The following is a 21,456-nucleotide window of genomic DNA, read 5'->3' on the forward strand; positions in this document are numbered from 1 at the left end:
GTTTTATTACATCTGTTTGCCATGCATATATCTGTATTCTCTGGATGGTTTTTACCCATCAATAAAAAAATGCAGAATGCAAAATTTAAATGGTAAAATAAAAATACCACTTAAATAAACCAGTTACCCTATTTTTTGCCCTATAGGACACACTTTTTCCCCTCCAAAAATGAAGGGGAAATCTGTGTGCGTCCTATAGGGCGAATGCAGGCTTTCACTGAAGCGTGGAGAGCGAGAGGGGTCGGTGCGCACCGACCCCTCTCGCTCTCCACGCTTCAGGAAGCTATCAGCAAGCCTGGGGAGCCCACGGGAGTTCCCACAGGGCTCCCTAGGCTGCGGATATCAGCCTGCTGCCCAGAGCGCAGGGCGCGCTGAAGCAGAGCGCCCCGCGCTTCGGGCAGTTATCCGCGGCTGGGGCGGGGAATAAATTTTTGCCCAAGGTGAGAAGCTGTGGCCCAGCAGTCCAATGTGGTTTTGGAACTGTCAAGCTTTCTGTCTGCTCCCCCAAGTCAGAAACAGAGACAACCTCCTGCTTTACAGAGATTCTCTTTCCAACAGGGCTCATAGTGAATTTCACCGCCAACACAAAACCACTACCAGATGTGTACCTACAGCCAGTAAGAGAAAAGGCAGGACAGGAAGGGAAAGCAGAGCCCTGCTTTGTCCATACAGTAGAAACAAAGAGACTCCACTCTCTACATACAGCCACAGACACATTTAAATTGTCCTCCCCTAAAAGTTACCACCTCTCCAAAGGGCTCATGTATAGTAATTAGAACTCTGGTAATACTGACTCCTGTCAGGACCAACTGGGCTCCTGTACAGCTAGGAACCTGTTTTCAATGTACTTGGACACAAGAGGCTGAACTCGACATTCAAACAATACCTAAGCCACTTGCTATTTGCAACCAGTTTAGCAGACCCAACATACAATATGCTTTAGGAACATGTGTGTAGGCAAAGCTAGTACCGTAGATTCCAGCGTATAAGACGACTTTTTAACCCCAGAAAAGAGATTTAAAAGCCAGGGGTCATCTTATACGCCGGGTATGGCTTCCTCCCAGCACCGAGCCCACCGCCCACTGCTGCTTCCGAAGCTGCCGCCGCAGCAACAGTGGGCGGCGTGCTCCGCATCGGGAGGAAGCCGCCCAGCGATGCCAGGCCGGCTTTGCTGGGCTGCTTCCTCCTGGCGCAGAGGAGCCTGCCGCCTACTGCGGCGGCGGCAGCTTCTTAAGCAGCAGTGGGCGGTGGGCTCTGCACCGGGAGGAAGCCGCCCAGCAAAGCGAACCTGCCAAAGTGTATAAGACCCATTGGCAGCGCCAATTTGGGGAGTCGTCTTATACGCCCAGTCGCCTAATACGCCAGAATCTACGGTAAATGTCATTTTAAGGGCTCAGCAAGCAATGGCCCTGAAATCAAACCCATTCCCACTCCTCACATGCCTTTCTGTCTGGATTGCCCAAAGTATCTTAAGGCATTAGAAGGAAGGACAGCCATGAGCACATAAGGAAGTGTGTAGGCAAGACTTGATAGCTGGGCATGGGGGAGGGGGAGGGGGGAATCTCAAAGAAGTTTACAACCTACATTAAAACATCAAATAAAAACAATACAGAAGAAAACAATACAGAAGAAAGTCAAATATAAAGTATACATTAAAAGTAGTATAATTAACTGGAAATTAAAATATTACCTTAAAGTTTTCCTAAATAAAACACTAACACAGCAAAGTTAATTTTTAAAAAATTCTTAAACATTTCAAAAGAAAACATTACTAAAGGAAGTCAAATATCAAACACATATTTAAAACAGCATAATTAGCAAGAAAACAAAATATTATCATAAGCATAGAACATGTTCTGCTGTTATTGCTGCCAACCTGGCAATGTTCGTTCATGGCGGCTGGCAGCTGTAGATGCTCAGACTTGATGATCTGGGTCTGCACTAAGAGACAACCAAGATGGTCCCTGGCATCTTCAGCAACCTCAGCTTTTATAGTGGGAGTCAGTCAGGGCCCTCCCCTCCCAGGCCAGGTAGAAAAAAGGCTACAAGGAAGGGAAGCATGTCTTCCATGTCTCACAGTCTTCTGTTACTATCTCTGTGGCCTTTTAGAAGTACCGGTAGGTGGGTTGTGTTTAATGCATTTCTCTTTCCTCTTGGTCTTAATGTATCTATGTGGGATTTGCTGTTTGTTTGGTTGCAACTTTGCTTTAGACTGCTCTGGGCAAGATAAAGCGACTGACAAATTTAAGGAAAGAAAGAAAGAAAGAAAGAAAGAAAGAAAGAAAGAAAGAAAGAAATGTACACACTGCAAACTAGGACCGATCCCAATGGTAAGATTGATCACCAAAGCCAAGAGTTTTGGGCACAGCGTCCTCTGTGCTGACAACAACAACACCATCTTCATCCCAGCAATTCTTTCAGCTCGCCTGGTGCTGTGGTCACGGCTGGCTTACTCCATCCCACCCACCCAGTGAGCTCACAAAAGCCAGCAGCACATGAGCATCTGTGGAATGCACTACTCTGCTGACCAAGCTGGCTCCCACACGAGGGAGGAAAATAAAGCATTTTGAGATCTAGGACATAATGATGGCCAAGCAATCCTGCCAAAGGAGGGCAACAGTTGGACACCTCCACCACACTTGTGTAAGAGATGTAGATCAGAAGTAGGGAGACTTTTTGGCTCCACAGGCCAGATCTTTATCAGAATCTGCCTCTCAGGGCTGTCCACCCGTCAAAATACCTTGCGCTTTGCATGTCTTCCTGTTCCCCACTTTTAAGCTCTTGATCTCAGAGGCTTAAGCTTTCAATATCAGGAACTTAAAGGGGTAGGAGGGAGACTATAAAACTTTGCACTCCAATTTGAGCTTCCAGAGGATCAGACAGGAGTGCAGGAGCCTTTGCAAAAGCTTTTTTGAACCAGCTTGCACACGAGAGCTGCTTCAATGGGGCACTTTTGCACAGGGCTTAAATCCCTGCTCAGCTAATGAACAGGCTTGAATCCTGCTACATTGGTTGCACAATCTTGTTCATTGCTGGGAACAGGATAGTCCAGCTAACAAAGGATTAAACCTTTTTCTCCTGCCACATTCAGCTAACATCATCTGTGACATAAGCTGATAGGTGGGTGGGCCTGATTTGGGGAAAATGGCCTTGTTGGCCAAATTGGATCCCCTGGCTGGCCAAGATTAGCCCACAAACCAGAAGCACCCCTCTCCTGATGTAGATGTACTGTAAAAGACGGTGATGGAGGCCATCATCACACCTAGAGGTAGCAATATCCAAGTGCCTCAACATCTGGGTGTCTGAAATGTTTCCAGCTCTGTGTCACACAATATCAGTGGGGCTTAGACAGATACAGTCCACCTAATCAGATCACACATTATCTGAGTTTTGACTATTGCATTATAATGGCAGAAGTTACAACCAAGGTAGCTAGATCCAAGGAGACCCAGACCAAACAAAATGACTAGTGCAGTTATGTGGGTGGTGATCAATTACCAAACAACAGGGTTTAGTTCATGGATGTGCAACCATCCTACTCTGTCTCATGGTCTTGTCACTAAAGTAAGAGCAGGAAGTCAGGGCAACATGTCACTAGTCTACACGATGGCTGGACCATCAGCCATGGTGTGTGGCAATTTTTTATTACATTTAGTTGGTTTAATTGATTTATTGTTAGCCACTTTGAGTTGTTATGGACAAAAGTTGAGGGTATAAGTTTTTTGCCCTTTTAAGTATCATTGCAGGCTCCTTCAGAGTGTTCCTGGAGTACTCCCTTCCATGCCCCAATTGCAGAGCTGGTGCGGCAAAAAGGTGTACAAGCCACTATTCTCTCAGCCTCACTCCTACATGTACAAGCACCTGCAATATGGGAATAATATTGATCTGCAGTGACTGCTGTGAATTCCAGAGAAGTAGCTGTGTTAGTGTGTTGAAGCAAAGTTTTGCAACATCTGAAGACTAAGATTGTGTAGTTCATGTCACATTACAAAAACATACACCACAATAAATCCATTTTTAAGGTACTATAGGGCTGCTTTAGGGCTGCTTAGGGATCACTGAGATAATGTATGAATTGCTTTGTACACTCAAAGTATCTTGCTTGCTAGCAGCAAGGAATCCTTAACTATGACAAGTAGCTGAAGGTGCATCTTCAATGCATCTACCAAACAGCCTACACCTGAACCCACATTTTAGGAGCTGTGTCATCCACTGCTACTAACTGCTACTTTGCAAGTGTCCGGGCATTCATCTGCCCTGCCTTCCTAGCGGCACTTAAACAGATTAGGGTTTTACTTAACACAGCTTTGGAAGTGATATAAATTATTTGTCCCCAATTTCAAATTTATGGGAATCAACAGCAACAACTATCGAGCAACAATAAAAACTTAGCATTTACACACCCACAAAAATTCTTACAGCCCTCCACAAGGTAGGATAACTTTCTCAGCACAATGAGGTGAGGCAGGAAGCCTATGAGAACAACATCCTGCCTAAGACAACCTGATGAGGTGAACTTTGAACTGGTGACTTCCTGGCTCAGTGCTGATTTGATGTTCTCAGTCTCTCAACTACAGGCAGGACCCTGGCTCAGCCCTGTTCAACCCTTGCTATGTGCATTAGGTGCTCTTCCAGCAGCTGGTACAGTGTTACAAAGACCAACTGAAATACTGCAGCAACCTTAGAATGATGTTGGACAGAAATTAAGTGGTTTCCAGCTGTAATGCTTAAGAGATATGGAAAATAAGGTTTTGAAATAAGCAAAAACTAATGGTGAGGATCTGCTGAATTAATAATTTGAATTGGAATATAAGAAAGGGAGGTATGAGGAGGTCCGGAAAATAAGTTAAAAGAAAATAAGTAAAGGGAAATTCTATGTGTTTTTCGTTGTTTTTATTTTTCTGTTTTTGTATTTCTGTATTTTTGTTGTTTCTTTTCTTTTTGTTTTACAATGTATTATTCTGGAAAATTTCAATAAATATCTTATAAAAAAAAAAAAAAGAAATACTGCAGCAACCAAGGAATAGACTATTGCCAGTACAGTACAGTGGTACCACGCGATGCAAACGGGATCTGTTCCGGAGCCCCATTTGCATTCTGAATGGAACGCAAGACGCGACGGCGCATGCCGTGTTTCGCCGTGCATGCGGTGAAACCCGAAGCACATTCAACTCGAGGTATAACTGTATACCAAATGTACTCCTAAAGTACTCCAGACAAATTTAACTACATAACACTACAATTCTTCCACCATTTCTTTTCCTTCAGCTGCCTGAATGAGTTTTGATTTGAATCCACCTTGCCCTTGATTTTAGGTGTATTTCCCCTTATCTGGGATGTTTAATTTGTTAACTGTTTTATTTTACTGTAAGCTGTTTTAGGGGCCAAAAGAAGAACTTACATATTCTTAAGAAAATTAGGAACCTTGGCCCCAGACTCCTCAAATGGAATCATATTAGACAAAAAGCCTTCTCTGTAGAAAATAAAATAATCAGGAGGCTAGGAAGATCATGCTTTATCATTATTTCATCTCTGAATAGCTGTTCATAGGCTCCCAGGAAAGTATACAAATACAATAAATACAATACAATAAAATACAGTATAAAATGCACTACTTTGAAAAAAGCAGTAACTATGAATACTTTACAACCATGAATACTTTCAGTACAGCACAAACCAATTACGAGCTGCTCAGCTCCAGATAACATTCATCTCCCGAAGACCTGAAGAAATAGATGCAGCTTCAACTAAAACTGGAAATTTATCAATGAAGGGGAAATCCATACCTCCACAGGAAGTTACCGTAATTCCACAACTGAGGTGCTGCAACCAAGAAGGCCCTGTCTCGCGTCACCACTCAACAAACTACAAGTGCTGACAGGACAAACAGGAGTTCTTTCGCAATAGGGCTGGGCGATATATTGATATATTGCCCAAAACTGGTATGAAATCCATATTGTTATATCAGTTTCATAATTTTTGACTTGGCAATATATCATGAATCATGATGTGTGTGTTCTATACATAAATCACAATGCGGGGAAAACCATGAAGCCAGCCAATGCCTCTACACAGCTCCATCCATCGTGGTATATCAGTATATTGCAATGTTTAGCTAGTGATATTCTATCACGATGCTGAAAACCGGGTATCGTCAAGGCCTACCTCACAGTTCTCAAAACTCAGGTCTATAGTTATTGAAAGAGGTGCTCCATTAAATACTTGTGACCTAAGTTGCTCAGGGCTTTATACACCAGTCCCAACACCTTGAATTGGCCCCAGTATCAAAAAGGCAACCCGTGCAGTTCTTTAAACAGCAGCAGTATGTGATCCTATTTTTCTGTTCTACTTTACTGCTTTTTAATACATAAGTGATAAAAGTAAAAGTCAGGATAATCAGGGAACAAATTCCTCCATAGTTTGCAAGTGCAGGAACTACCTGTTCAGAATGCCTGCTTTTGAGGTGGTTTGGCAATACCTTTTCCACATGGACTGGCAGGAAGAACAAAGAGCCAAGGCATCCCATGCACAGAAAACATATGAATATAATAAGTTGCCTTATACAGTCAGGCCATTGCACTATCTAACCCTGTACAGGGAGCAAGCAATTTGCATGGGGGTTACGTTCCGGCTGCCCTGCCCTGTCCCTTTTGTGACACTTCCAAGTTTGATGTGATGCATGTGTGTGCAGTCGCACACATATTAGACATACCTAAAATGGTCGCTGCCTGTACTTCAACTTGCTGCAGCTCACCAGTGTCTCAGATAGGTTTTAATTTCCCACCGTGAGGATTAGTGCCGAAGTTGTATATGCATCCCCCGAAACTGGAGCTGAAATTGTGTGGATGTGACCATCCAACTTTGACATGCACAGACTTTTCCAACTTCCTTAAGTCAACGCTTAACTTAGAACTTAAGTAAGATGCAGAAACCAAGCCCAGAGTGATGAACCTGAGGAGCGTTTATCTGACCTCCTGGCAGCAGAGCTGCTGCTGTTGCTTACAAGGAAGAATGGGGAGATCATTGCTGGGCAAATGTGCTGGCTGAGCTGATATGGCGCTCCTGTCAGTGGATCTGCATAACAGAAACCTCCTCACCTCTTCTGCTACTGGGCCTTAGAAACCAGATGTTGCTGCCTACTCTAATTATTTTGCCAACTTGTAATAGTCACTTGTAGAGAGTTCAGATCGCCTCTACTCAGGGAAATTGTTAACTGGAACAGTTGGTGTGGTGTTGCACTTTTTAATGTTCTCACTGTGCCTGCAATGACCACCAGTGTGCGAGAACAGGTGGGTAAGTAATTTTTGCAGGACAAATGTTTGTGGGGGTAGAGAGATGCACAACTTCAGTCCTCCTCTGCAAACACACATAGAGTTTCATCTAATGTATGAAGACTATCAAGAGTAGCTATTAATACCACTTTGATATCAATGCAGAGGTAATAAAGATAAATAATCCAAAGTAAAAGCCAAAGATGGTTTTGGGGTTTAGAGAAAGCAGCAAAGTTCTGAAAGGCTGTAACAGGGATGATCTTCCCATGCAGAAGATCCCAGGTTAAATCCCCAGAATTTCAACACATTGGGTTTCAGGTATCAGGGCTGGGAAAACCCTCTGCCCAGGGCCAGAAGGTCCACTAAGGTAGCTGGTATAAGGAAGAGATAGAGAAGCTGTGGCCCTCCAGATAATGTTGGAGTACAAGTCACAGCACCCTCAGCTCCATGGCCAAAACTCAGGGATTATGGAACTGGGAATCCAGCAACAAGTGACTGCCACATTTCCCATCCCTGGTATAAGGCAACAACTTGTATCTTACTACACATTCAGAAGAAAGTAAAATAATTTCAGAAACCATCAATATGTCAGAGTGACTGCCCATGCAAACATTCTTTACTGTTTCATATTGTTACTCTGGTACCCTGGCGTGCTCTGGTCCATGGGGTCACGAAGAGTCAGACACGACTAAACGACTAAACAACAACAACAACAATTGTTACTCTGCAAAATTAGCCCAGGAGTGCACTTGTCATGCTGTGTGAACAGACTCAAAAAGAGGTTTGCACGCCCAGGAAGACCTCAATAAAAGCCAAGTAGAAGTTTATCAAGGGCGGGAATGTAAATTTAGAGCCACACAGGCCCTCAAAATACTCCCAATATCCACCTTCTGATGTACTTATCAACATAAGAACAAATTTGGTATAATGGTTAGCGTGCTGGACTATAACTTGGAATACCAAGGTCTGAATCCCCCACTCAGCCAGGAAGCTTACTGGGTGAACTTAAGCCAGTCACTTACTCTCAGCCTTATCTACCTCACAGGGTTGTTGTGTGAATTAAAGTAGTAGGGAGAGACCCTAATGTATGCCACTTTTAGCTCCTTGGAAGGAAAGGTGGTATATAAATGTAATCAATTACTAAATAAATATATCTGGAAGCCAGAGAAGCGGGAAAGAACTACCTCAACCAAACCCGTCAATACCACAGAATATCAGGGACGTTTGGGTTGCGGGGGGAGAACGCACGACTCCTGGGCGCAGAAAGCAAAGCCCCGAATGGCGACAGGGACACCGACGGCGGGCCTTCCTAGCCCACGGAGAGGGAAGGAGACGGACACCTAACAAGCGCTGCCTCTTGGCGCGAGATGGAGCACCTCGCCCGTCTGGAGGAGAACTGGGGACACCTCACCCACCCGCCCCAAGGGAAGGAAGGGCTAGAACTGGGGCCGAAGCCACGCCGGCACGGTCGGAATACCTGGAGCCAGGGGCGTGGGCGCCGGAGAGAAACAGTGAGAGCTGCCGGAAAGGGAGGAAGAAACCGAGGGGGGAGAATCGCCCGACGACCCGCCCTCCTGTTGGGTTATTTATATATCTCCCCTCACACAGAGACGTATCGTGAAGGGCTGGCACTTCTCTCCTGCCTCAAACGCAGCGCGGAGGGAGACGGGGGAGACTCCCTCCTCCTGCTGCTGCTGCTTAGAGGCGGCCCAGAAGGGCAGCAGAATACAGCCCCGGCCTCAGCGGAGCCCCCGCCCCACGTTCAAGGGACTGAGCGCGAAGGCCTCGCTGGAGCAGCGACGCCAGAGGCCGGACTGGGGTGCGGAGGAGACCGGGAGAGAAGGGCCGAAGAGGCCCTCAAGGAAGGGAGGAGACCCCCTCGCTGCCCACCCCGGGAGCCCAGAGAGGGGGAGAGAGAGGCGCCCGAGGAGGCGCCTCATGCCCGGCGCAGGCCCTCCCCGCCGAGCGCTTAGCCTCACCCATGCCTGCGTGCGTGCGTGCGTCCGTCGCTCTCTCTTCCCTCCAAAGGCGGCGGCGGCGGCGGCAATATGGCGGGCGGGGCCGGAGCGGTGGGCCAAGCGGACGCGCCGGGAGGCGGAGGACGGGGCCAAAAGGGAAGCCGACGGCGGCCGAAGCGGGACAGAAAGCCTCGGTGGCACCGAGCGCCCGAGACCGGCCCCTTCCCTGAGCACGCCCCTTTTTTAAAGAGACAGTTGGGCGGAGCTGAGGGCGGAGCGTGGGGAGGTGGGCGGGGCGAGGCGAGGACGGGACAGAGCGCTTCGAGCGGAATTCAGGAGCGGGTGAAATCCTGGCGGGGCAAGCCGTGGCAGCGAAAGGAGACGGGCATCTGGTGGCCGCTTCGAAGGAGGCAGTTTTTGTTGTGGCCTGAATTTCCGTAGGCGAGGAGAGCCTGCGTAAAGTGATAAGGCGGGGTGTGTGTGTTTGTATTTGACGAGAGTCAGTCCGTTAAATTAGTCGATTTCATATATTTTGACCGTTTCGGAAAGGGGCCTCCTCCCCCCACTAGTTAATCAGTGCTTTAAAAATACAAGAACTTTAAGCACCATCACAAAATAATTTCCAGCAATATAGTCCTGTTAGCCTCTTGCAGCACAAAGAGTCTTGTGGCACCTAAAAGCTAACAAATTTATTATGGTATAACCTTTTGTGTTACTCTGAATTATAGGTCAGAATATTATGCATTAGATGAAGTTGACCGTAGGTCATGAAATCTTGTGCCACAACAAATCATTTACCCTTTCAAGTTACCACTCTTTGTCACCTAAAAAGAGACATTCCTCCTCCTCCTGTGCAGGAGGGACCACCTCTTCTAAGATGAAGACTGCACACATAGAATCCAATTTTTTTCTGAAGTGCCTCTTTTGAAATGAAGTAAAAAAACAGCTAAAGAGTGCAGTATTGAGTTGGGCACTAGCTCCTTCCTTTATTAGAACATTTATTAGAACATTTGGTACCCAAAAACAGAATACAAAACAGAGCATCTATTTAAAAACGGGGTGGGGGGTGTTGCACATGTGAAAGGCTATGAATGCAAAGCCACCTGCCACCCACCAGGGGGGTCTCAGCAAATGGTTGCAGCATTTAGGCAGTCTCCTGTGTGGCCTTTTAGATACCAATTAAATGGTGCTCACAACGAACTGGCACCCAGTAGAGCTGCTTGAGAACAAGTTTAAAAAGTTCATTTCAGCTGGGCCAAGTTATTAACCTCACTACTGTATTTTGAACTGGCGGAAGTTTCTCAGAAGTCTGCAAAGACAGCCCGTTATGTAACACACTGCAGGTTAATAGTGTAGACAAACATGGCTCAGATTATTTCTGTTGCAGAGTGGGGCAGGTTAGATGGGGATCATTTTATGTCAGATGTGCTACTTGGATTGTCTTTAATGAAGTAGAACTTTATCAAGTAAATTAAAAATCCAGTAGCAATATTGGATGCACGAAGAGCTTTTAAAGGAACGGCAGAATTGTAGGTTTAGAAGGGACCCCCTGAGGGTCATCCAGTTCAGTCCCCCCCCCCCCGCCCCACAATGCAAAAATCCTACTTGCAGCTATCCCTGGGTGGGCTCGAACCACCAACCTTCTGGTTAACAGCCACACCCATTGACCCATTGTGCCACTCAGGCTGTGAACCTGCCTCAGGTGTGTTTGTATGCACAATCTCATCCAACGCAAGCTTTTCCACTCAGATGAGCCATCCACCAACAACACTGCCATCCTCTTAGGATGGAGCCTGTTTATTAGCTGTCATCCATTACTGACCCCGGACGCTGCTTTAGTGCTTTCACAGCCTCCAAGGCATAGCAGAACTGAGTGTTAGCAGCACGGGCGGAATTAATTTTTTAAGAGAGAATAAGTGCTTGAACTTCCATGCAAATAAAGCTCTCTGACAGAGAAGCTATCCCTCCAAATCCCAGCAAGGGTTTGGGGACAGGGTGGTCACGGCAGCTGGCTGGGCTTACACATCAAGGAGGGAAAGGTCCAGTTGCACCCTTTTATTACCTGCATGTCCCAGGGCTGATTCCACTCCCCACTGCAGGGTTGATATGGGGAGGGGAGGGGAGCAGCAACAGAGAGAAACGAAGCAGAACTCCAGGAAGGACACCCACAGAAACATTTTAAGGTGTCCTTTTATTAAAATGTGCGTCACTGTTCTGTGTGGCTTGCTTTGCTGTTGTCCGGCTGTCAGTGTGTTTCCTGGGACAGCCGCTGTGGCCTCAGCACTCGAGCCCGACCTAGGGGAGCCTTCAGGTGGTTCGTGGCCTGTGGCTCCCACCCATGGCAATGTAGACGTCAATGGGGACGTTGGGCAGGGTCAGGCAGTGGCACCCTGGACATCTTCGCAGCTGCCTGCCCAAAAGACAGAGAGAGTTGATCCCTGCATTTGTTAGGAGCTGCATATTCATATGCACTGTGCAAAATGGAATGTGTCTCAGAATGTCATTCTATTTAAAATAAAATAAAATCCAAGTTCCAATTTCAAACAGAACTACTTAGGTGCTGCGCTTTACTAACTCAGGCAATCATTTCCATGTGTGGAGCTAGTATGGTAAAGGTAAAGGTACCCCTGACCATTAGGTCCAGTCGTGACCGACTCTGGGGCTGCGGCGCTCATCTCGCTTTATTGGCCGAGAGAGCCAGCGTACAGCTTCCGGGTCATGTGGCCAGCATGACTAAGCCGCTTCTGGCAAACCAGAGCAGCGCACGGAAACGCCGTTTACCTTCCCACCAGAGTGGTACCTATTTATCTACTTGCACTTGATGTGCTTTTGAACTGCTAGGTTGGCAGGAGCAGGGATTGAGCAACGGGAGCTCACCCCGTTGCGGGGATTCGAACCGCCGACCTTCTGATCAACAAGTCCTAGGCTCTGCGGTTTAAACCACAGCGCCACCCGCATCCCTGTGGAGCTAGTAAGTGGGTGCAACTCACCAGGACCCATGATAGGAGGTGCTCAAGACAAGGACAGATTCCTCTAGTTATCATTGTTGCACCAATGGGGACACATTTAGGAAACCACAAGGAGCAGCAGAGTGGGAAGCGCTACTTAACACAACCTTTCCCCCCTCCCCCGGTCCCCCTCTTGATGTTTTGGACTACAGCTACAGTTGTAGTCCAAAAGATCAGGAGGGAACCAAGCTGAGGACAGCTGGATATTTGCCTGCACAAGCCCCACTGGACTAAATAAAATATATTAATTAGCAGATGGCAAGGTGGGGGGAGATATAGATATGGATTTGCCACTTCAAGCATCAAAACATTGTGGGCCAGGGGAACGTCAATTCCAAACTTTCCCATCTACCTTCAAAATGCTGCACAAAGCGTGACAAAGCACAGTACAGTTGTTGTTGTTGTTGTTGTTGTTAATCATTACTATTTATATTTGTATCCCACGTTTCCTCCCAAGAGATCAAGGTGGCTTACATGGTTCTCCACTCCCATTTTATCCTCACAACAACCTTGTGAGTTAGGTTAGGCTGAAAGTGAGTGACTGGTCCAAGGTCACCTAGTGAGCTTTATGGCTGAGAGGGGATTTGACCCCTGGTCTCCCTGGTCATAGTCTTATATATTTTGTAGACATCTATTGCCTGTTAGTTTCCCTACCACCAGGAAAATAATATATTTTATCCACTCCACACATATTTTCTTGACCATTTCTATCCCTCATCAGCTAATTTATTCTAACAGCCCTTCATTTGGTCTCTGCATAAGCCGCAGTCAGGCTGGCAACTGACAACTGTTGACTGAGCCCTGTGAGGTTTGCATATGACTAGAGGTAATTTGCTGCTAAATTACCAAAAGACCATCCAGAGCAAGTTTAGTGTCATTTCTTCTGTGCTGCCTGATGGTTTGGGTGTACAGTGGTACCTTGGGTTAAGTACTTAATTCGTTCCAGAGGTCTGTTCTTAACCTGAAACTGTTCTTAACCTGAAGCACCACTTTAGCTAATGGGGGTCTCCCACTGCAGCCGCGCTGCCGGAGAATGATTTCTGTTCTCATCCTGAAGCAAAGTTCTTAACCCGAGGTACTGTTTCTGGGTTAGCGGAGTCTGTAACCTGAAGCATCTGTAACCTGAAGCGTATGTAACCCAAGGTACCACTGTAACTAGTTCTGTCCACCCATATTTTCAGAGGCAGATTCCCTCATACACTTGCCTGCTCGATGCAATAGAAGATGGCTTAGCACCTGCTCTCCACAGAAAGAGGGGGAGTGGCAGTTTAGGGAAACAGGAACCTGCCATTTTTGAAGTCCATCTAGCCCATTATCATCTATGTTAACTGGCAGTGGCTCTCCAGGGACTGAGGCAAGGGCAGTTTCCAGGCCTGCTTGGCTATAGCAGAGACTAAAACTGGGACCTTCTGTGTGCAAAGGAAATGCTCTGCCAACTGAGCCACCATGCCCCTTCTCCTTCAGCTGTGGTGCCAGGGTTGAATCCTGCCTGTCCCGCTGTGAAACGTTTCCTTACCTTGTTGCAGTGCGCTCAGGGGCAACTGGCTCCTGTGTTTCGGGGGCAGTCGCCAGGCTGGGAGAATCTCCTGCCTCTATTGGAAATCTCCGAGCTTGTGGGGTCTCTTGGGAGCTCATGTCCGAGCCCCAGACCTGTCTATGGAAGAGAAGGGTTCAGTGGGACATCCCTCTGCCTCTGCCCCTGCCCCAGGCCCATCCACCTACTCCAAAATGCCAGCTGGGTAAGCAACTCAAGGAGCATCACACACCAGCCTAGGAAGCTCCTGGTTCTTCTGAGGGTCCCCTGCCCCACTCTCAGGCCTCACAAGTGGCTGTTCAGAAGACATATCTGCCAATACCAATGAATTCTTTATTCCATTGGTTCGTTTTAGGGTTGTGATCTTTTGAAAAATACTCTTAATGTCTACAGTGTTTTTGTGTATGCTGCCTGCTTAGATAATACATTTATATGCGAGTCACAGAAAGGCAGGGGAGCAAGAGAGAATCTGGTTTATGTGATTGGAAATGCAGCAATAGTGTGTTCACAAGGGGGAGTGGATCCCATGTATTTGTGCATCGCTAAACATCCAATAGTTCTACATTTCTGACCATGTATGAAAGAACTCAGAGGGGTGCCAGAAGCTGCCTGGAAGCCCCAGCCAACCCCATACTTCAGCTGCTAGGAAGGTAAGTGTCTGTCTTCCTGTTCCTGTCCCCCCCCCCCCCACCACAGTATGGCTGCAACATTATTTAAAACAACTTCACCTTGTACCTTCAACCGAAACCTGACACAAATTGCTCAGGGGAGGCCTTTTCCTGGTGTGGAGAAAAGATCGCCCCAGGCCCTCTAAACGGACTGCAGGCCAGCCCAGCCCAATACATTTCACTTCTCCCAAGGCAAAGGGCAAGAGGACAGCTGCTACCCATCCTGCAGAGGAAAGTTGCTGAGCTTGCAAGTGAATCACAAGCAACAGGGTGGTGTCCTCTGCTGCACCCAAGGTCCCAGGTTAGTTTGGGGGGGCAGGGCAGACCACATAGCATGAACAACTCCAACCAAGGGGAACAGCTTGGGATGTTAAGGAGCAGCAGCTGAGGGACCACTGCTATTGCCACTGCCCCCCAGAATCTACCACCTGAAGTGGTCGCTCCACTCTGCCTCATGACAGGGCCGACTGGTTCCACTCCTGCTTTGGTTGAGTATTGTTTGGGTGGCCCCACCATGGGATGCCTGGAGTCTGGCATCCTGGGCCGGCCCATTCTTCTGCCTTGCCCTTGGCTCCTCCATCCCAGCCTTACCTATCAAAGGCGGAGGAGTGCTCCCTAAGAGTCTACTGGGCAGGTTGAAGCGCCTATTGCAAAGGGCAGGCTGGGACGGAGCCCAGAGGGAGGCAGCGGCTCAGTGGCATTGTGACTCAGAAGGGCTACGCTTGCATCACAATGCATCCTGGCCTTCTCTCTGCTGATGGTCTCCAGGGCAGGGAATCCTAGGCTGAAAGCTCAGCCCAAGCCAGCCTGGCCCATTCCCCTACTAGCCTTGCAGACAAAGAACTCAAGAGTCACTTCTTGCTCTCTGACAATATCCATCCATAATGGCATCCAAATCTGGGACGTTTGTGAGAGGACAATCTCATTTACATTCACAAACCAGCCAACCCTATATGCTTTGCCCCTACTGTAGCACCAGTGTCTTCTATTACCCCCAGGTAAGAGCTTCTTTATTCATATCAGCTGACAGGTTTATATGATACCTCCAAGGGTTCAGTGTTTCTCAGCTCCTAGGAATTTTCCTTTTAACAAACCCTCCTCCTCCAGCCTCTCTAGTGATGTGGCATTCAGGTCCTCCTGAGGCACAAAGGTGATGCTAGAAAACCTGTCTCTCTTGTCTTCCTTAATGTGTGGCACAGTATGAAAATGCCCACAGTGCCTTAAAGATGCCAAGCAGAAGTTGGGACTCCACCACCATGGGTCTGTTTAGAGCAGGGACGAGGAACCTGTGGCTCTCTAGATGTCCTTGGGCTACAGTTCCCTTTGTCCATGCTAACTGGAGCTAAGGGGAGCTGGAGTCTACCAACGTCTGTTGGACCACAAGTTCCCCATCTCTGGTTTAGAAAGAGAAACACCAGTCTTTACCTAATGGGTAAGGGAGGGATCAGCTTAATTTTGGTTTCTAACTTTCTAGTGTACAACATGGGCCTTGAAGATTTCTTTTGAAAAACCACTTACAATAGATATATTTGTTTCCAAACTCCAAGTTATGTCATCTCAACCCCTCAGTTCTTGAGTTATTCATACATTTAACATCATAGCTGCATAGTTCCAGGTCTTGCTACCAGCATACAAGATGGTGGTCTTCAGTTTCCCCAAAAGCACCAACATCAAAGCCCAAAGTTCTATCAGGCAGCCATTATTACAGAAGTCCAAAGAACAAAATTACTGTTGTATTTTCTTTCAGAATCTGAGCATCTCCTTTATAAAGATCTGCTTGAACTGCTGGGACCTTTTAGCTTATAAAAAAAATGGCAATTGTGAGAGGTTCTCTAGTTAACAGATGATGGAGAAAAACAAGAAGGAAAAAACCCCATCAGACCCTGCTGTTAAATTTCTCTGATAAACCTGAATGGCCCTTCAGAAGGCATAATGCTCAGCTAGGTGCCCTGCTGGGGTTAAAATTAGTTTTGGGATTCATTTTGACAGAATATTTTTGCAAATTCTGGAAGCTGTCTGTTGTGCACACAAATAGGTGTGCAGTCATAAGTTTGGGAAGTGTGTGTGTTCTCTTCCTTTCAGAGGTTCCAGATGAAACACTGCTGTCTTAGAGGGGATGGGCAATGAGACTGGATACATTGCCAAAATAGGGGCTAGCACTAGCCACTATCCTCTTGGAGAATACAGTGAGTGGGAGGGTGAAGGAGCTGCCATACGCTCCAACATTCCTCAGCAAATAGGGACATTCTATTGGTGTAGAATAGAATGTCCCTATTTTCTAAGAAATGTTGGAGGGCATGCTATCTGGCCAGAAGGGTAGGATATGTAGTGAGGGAATAGAGGAGAGGCAGTGGGAATGGCATTGGAGGCCCACCAGCCTGCTGTAGGTCTTCAAGGACAGGAATAAAAGCAGCTGCATCCTTCAGTTTCTGTTTGGATAGTTCTTCCTTGGGGTTCTTGATGAGTGAGAGAGCAAGTTATTTGGAGCAAAGCACCTGCTTGGCTTCTGGCTGCAAATGCCTCTAGGGCATCTCTCCCTGTGCCCAGACGCAACCCACGAGGCTACTGTACCACACTGGCTCTCTCTGTGCTGATAAGTCCCATTATATATCATAGATGAGTGATTTGAAGTAGACCACGGACTGATCCCCAGCAATTCCAGCAGCCACAGGTGCAACTGTGGTGTTCACAGATATAGAAGCACATACAAAGCCCCCCTCCCGCAGTGCCCACAGGTTCTCTTCTCCGTACTTGAAATTTGGTTTGAATGAATATGTTGCGTTGTGTGTGGCACCCACAACAGATTATCTGGTTTGCAGATGTGTCCAATGACAAACTCTTATCTTAAGGAAATCATCTCACTGAATAAGAAAATGGTTGAGGGAATTAGAATACTTACTCTTAAGAGTTGCCTGACGTAGTTAGACCCAAATCCTGCCAAGTAGCCTCAAGCCAGCAGACTTCCATGATGGGGAAAAGGAGACTAACTTAATTGTCCATGTTCACCCTGGACAAATAAAGAGGTTCACTACACTACAGTATGGACTATATTCATCTCTTACCCAAGGCCTCAAAGCTGTAGGCCTCTTGGCAGGTTAACCCATCACCCCCCTGGAGGGCACTGGAGGAAGCTGAGGGTTTGGGCAATGCAGGCTCTCCAAGGAAGCATGTCTGCTTTCCTCCCATTGGTGCAAAACTACTACCTCCAGCCCGGGGTCCTCAGGTAACACAAGGTTGCATCACAATGGGGGCTCAAAGTTTCAGGATGTCCAACCTCAGTTTCACCCCTCATCAAAGGACCTTGTCTGGGCAGGAAAAATGATCTAGCATCCTGGGCTGCAACCAATGCAGACCCTGGTCTGGGAGGCAAAGGACGGCGATGTATATACTTTGTGATGACATGATGTCCTGAGAATGACAGATGAGCACGTTAAAGACACAATGGAGGAGTTTCTTCTCTCCCATGGTTACCAGATGGGTAAAACCATTGGAGAAGGGACATATTCAAAGGTCAAGGAAGCTTTTTCAAAAAAACACCAACGAAAAGTGGCCGTGAAAATTATAGACAAAATGGGAGGACCAGAAGGTAAGAGCCAGGAAAAAGCATTAAGCACAAGACAGATAAGGTTCTGCTAGTTCACACACCTAAATCGAAGAACGAATAGGCCCAGTAGGTTGTATTTTCCTCCAGGGAGCTGGGTTTCTGTGGTACAATTGCCTGCAATTGTCATTGAAACACTCTGCAAAAGCATTGCCATTCCTCTGAATGGAGACTGGGCTGTCTTTGCCGATGTGGCTGACTAGATTGTTCTACTACAACATGTAGCAAACTGCTTACTGCTTTGCAGGATTTGTCCTTTCTGCAGGTGCTTCACCAGAACATTTGGGGTGGGGTGGGGAGAATAGGAGGTAAGGACAGTGAACTAAAGATCCCTAAGAGCAAGCAGGAACAGCCTACTCCTCTATCTTGTCTGGAAATACGGGGCCCCTTTAAACATTACTCTAGTTTTGTCCAAATTGCTTTTATGTAAGTGGTAAAAGGAACCACCAAAACAGCAGGGCTGATTATGCAGCAACCAACAAAGGAAGCTCCCCATGGGAAGACGTCTGAGGTTAGTCCCTTGCCCATGGAGGTGGCATTGCTATTCGGCCTGTTGTGGACAGTTGGGAAGGGGGGTGTATCACAGCTCCAGCTTTTTGCTGGAGGGCCAAGTGGCACAGAGCAGTTTCCAACCAGCTAAAACTGGTACACTAGCTGTGGCTTTTTCTTGGCACATAGAGCCTGGCCATAGTTATCCATGGTCTGGGATTTTCCTAGTTAGTACAATAGGTTGTGTGGGGACCAGCTTTGAAGATTGCTTGGGAAGGACAGCTAGTTCCAGACACAGATGCAAGCTTCCTGACTAGGATCAGGTATTGGAAACACATTTCACCAATAATGGTCTCCACTAGCTCCTGGTGTGTTTTCAAGTGCAATTCTAGGTGCTAAGTTTTCAATCCCTGGCTTATGATCTGGGCACCTGATGGAACATTCCAACATTGACCAGTCCAAGCCCCAAAATCTTTGAAGGTTTTCCTCACTCCCTTGTCTGAAGGCTGCTGAGTAGCAATTAGGAAGAGGACTTTTTTGGTTGTAAACCCTCTTTTCCCAAGGAAGCTTGCCCAGTACCTGCTTAGAGGTCTTTTAGGCACCAGGCAAACCCCTATTTATTTTCTCAGGCTTTTCAAAACTAGATTGTTTTAAACATTCATTTCTAGTGTACTGTTTTAGCATATTGAAAGCATATAAATGCTTCAATTGAATCATACCTCTGCCTATGGTGCGGTTGTACTAGAGTGCAAGAATTTTGGGCAATGGTATTCAGAGAAATTGATAAGATTTTAAACTACCACTTTATCCCAACTTCTCAATTAGCCCTTTTATTTATATTTGTCGAGGGTGATAAAAATTTGCATAATAAAGACTTGCTAGTACACCTGCTTATAGTAGCTAGAATGACCGTGGTACTGTTTTCAAAAAATTGGGACAGGACCAATCTTACTACTTGGTGCACTGAAGTTTGGATATTGCCTGCTGGAAAAACTAATAAACTATGAGTCCTTAGGGGCCAAAGAAAAATGGATTTCATGTCTGTTTGTTCTGACTTTCATTTGTAAGCAAGGAGGAACATGGCCAAGGAATCCCCCTCAGCCTATGAACTAGTATGACTTATAAAATATTCAAATGTCCTGAATCAAATGTAATAACTTTCCCTTGTATAATAGGGCATATGTTTTGTAACTCTCTTTTTTTAACCATTACATCTATGCTGTAAATAGTTCCAGTCGCTACCTTCCACACATTCACATACCTGTGGTTTATTTATTATGGCTTTATTTTATGTCTTTGTTTGACAGTGAGCTGTAATTGGTGATGGACTATGTATATTGTCATCACGTCTTGTTTGAGAACTTCCCCGGTACCAACATGGTCATTAATAGAATCACATAATTTCCCTGGAGGAACTCTTTAGTTTTACCAGGAACATGTAAATAAGCTCTTCTCCAGCCAGCTTAGTTGCTAGTTAGCCCCTGATGCATCTTTGCTTACTCTGTCATTTCCCTCTGCAGAGTTTATCGAGAGATTCCTGCCCAGAGAGCTCCAGATCGTCAAGCGCTTGGACCACAAGAACATCATCCGAGTGTACGAGATGCTGGAGTCAATGGACGGGAAGATCTACCTGGTGATGGAACTAGCAGAGGATGGAGACGTGTTTGACTGTGTCCTGCAAGGGGGGCCCTTGCCTGAGAGCCGGGCCAAATCGCTCTTCCGCCAGCTGGTGGAGGCAATCCGCTACTGCCACAGCTGTGGCGTGGCGCACCGTGACCTCAAGTGTGAGAATGCGCTCCTGCAGGGTTTCAACCTGAAACTGACCGATTTCGGATTTGCCAAGCTGCTCCCCAAAAACCGGAAGGAGCTGAGCCAGACGTTCTGTGGCAGCACAGCCTACGCAGCCCCCGAGGTGTTGCAGGGCGTGCCCCACGACAGCCGGAAAGGTGACATTTGGAGCATGGGCGTGGTTCTCTACGTCATGCTCTGTGCAAACCTGCCCTTTGACGACACGGATATCCCCAAGATGCTGTGCCACCAGCAGAAGGGGGTCTCCATTCCTGGCCACTTGGGGATTTCTGAGGAATGCCAGGACCTCCTCAAAAGCCTGTTGGAACCGGACATGATCCTGAGACCTTCCATCGAAGAAGTGAGTTGGCACCCGTGGTTAGCAAGCTCCTGAGAAAAGGACCGTGTCAAAAACTCTCCCCAAATAAAAGGGGACAGGCTGTTTCCAAAATGCTCACATATATTTTAACGTTATGCTCAGTTTCTGGTCTATCCTTGCCCAATTCTTTGCACACTTCCCCCTCTCACTGGGCAAATTTGAAGTGGCCCCGGCCTCCAGAGATATATGAACAAGAGCAGAGAGGTGTGTCTTCCCTTGCCAGTCTCTCTCTCTCTCTCTCTCTCTCTCTCTCTCTCTCTCTGCCATCCAAAGCTGCCTCTAAGAAGCATTCCAATACAGACCAAGGGCATGCGTGATGACTCTTAAGGAGGGTGATTGGCTCCTCCCCAGCTGCCTCTTAAAGGCAGTGTTTCAGTGGGCATCCCGCAGGAGTACTTGCTACTTTGCAAAAAATATTCCCCCATGTCAAATATAAAACCCTAAGAAGCTGTCTTGTACTGACCCATCAGTCCATCTAGCTCAGCATTTTCAGCTCCAGCCTAAAAGAAGAGGTAAAAAGCTCCAGCCTACACCTACCTGGTGCTGTGAAGATGTTTTAGACTAAAATGCAGGGCAGCAGGTTGGCAGAGACTGGTCTGCTCTGACAGGGAGGTTTTTCCCAGGCTGGTACCTCAAGAGCATTTTAACTGGAGGCCTCAGGCATGTAGAGGACAGGATCTGCTGAGTGACAGCCCGTCCTTCCATAGCTGGCAGATATATCTAACAAGCTTCTGCAATCTCTTTGGGCAAGAGCAAAATG

The 21,456-nt window shown here is 46.9% G+C and overlaps 3 protein-coding genes across 3 annotated transcripts in view; 1 reads left to right on the forward strand and 2 right to left on the reverse strand.

Moving 5' to 3' along the window:
• KPNA6 (karyopherin subunit alpha 6) overlaps window positions 1-9,411 on the reverse strand; it is a 30,822-nt gene extending 21,411 nt beyond the window's left edge. Inside the window, exon 1 of the mRNA XM_081871999.1 lies at window positions 9,251-9,411. Within this exon, the coding sequence (XP_081728125.1) occupies window positions 9,251-9,254 (4 nt within the window). The 5' untranslated portion in view covers window positions 9,255-9,411. The remainder of the gene's footprint in view (window positions 1-9,250) is intronic.
• A 1,990-nt stretch (window positions 9,412-11,401) lies between these two features.
• Window positions 11,402-14,676, reverse strand: FAM229A (family with sequence similarity 229 member A). The gene is given in 4 exon segments (XM_081872003.1): window positions 11,402-11,639; window positions 13,754-13,891; window positions 14,500-14,526; window positions 14,528-14,676. Coding segments are annotated over 4 exon segments (402 nt in total). The 5' UTR covers window positions 14,662-14,676; the 3' UTR covers window positions 11,402-11,536.
• Window positions 14,677-17,678: 3,002 nt separating this feature from the next.
• Window positions 17,679-20,778, forward strand: TSSK3 (testis specific serine kinase 3). The gene is made up of 2 exons (XM_081872002.1): window positions 17,679-18,025; window positions 20,050-20,778. Exons 1-2 carry the CDS (start codon window positions 17,854-17,856, stop codon window positions 20,709-20,711), a joined length of 834 nt encoding a protein of 277 aa, XP_081728128.1. The 5' UTR covers window positions 17,679-17,853; the 3' UTR covers window positions 20,712-20,778.
• Window positions 20,779-21,456: the final 678 nt, after the last annotated feature.

This window comes from Podarcis erhardii (assembly GCF_964252035.2).
Source record: "Podarcis erhardii genome assembly, chromosome: 7".
Lineage (NCBI taxonomy): Eukaryota > Metazoa > Chordata > Lepidosauria > Squamata > Lacertidae > Podarcis > Podarcis erhardii.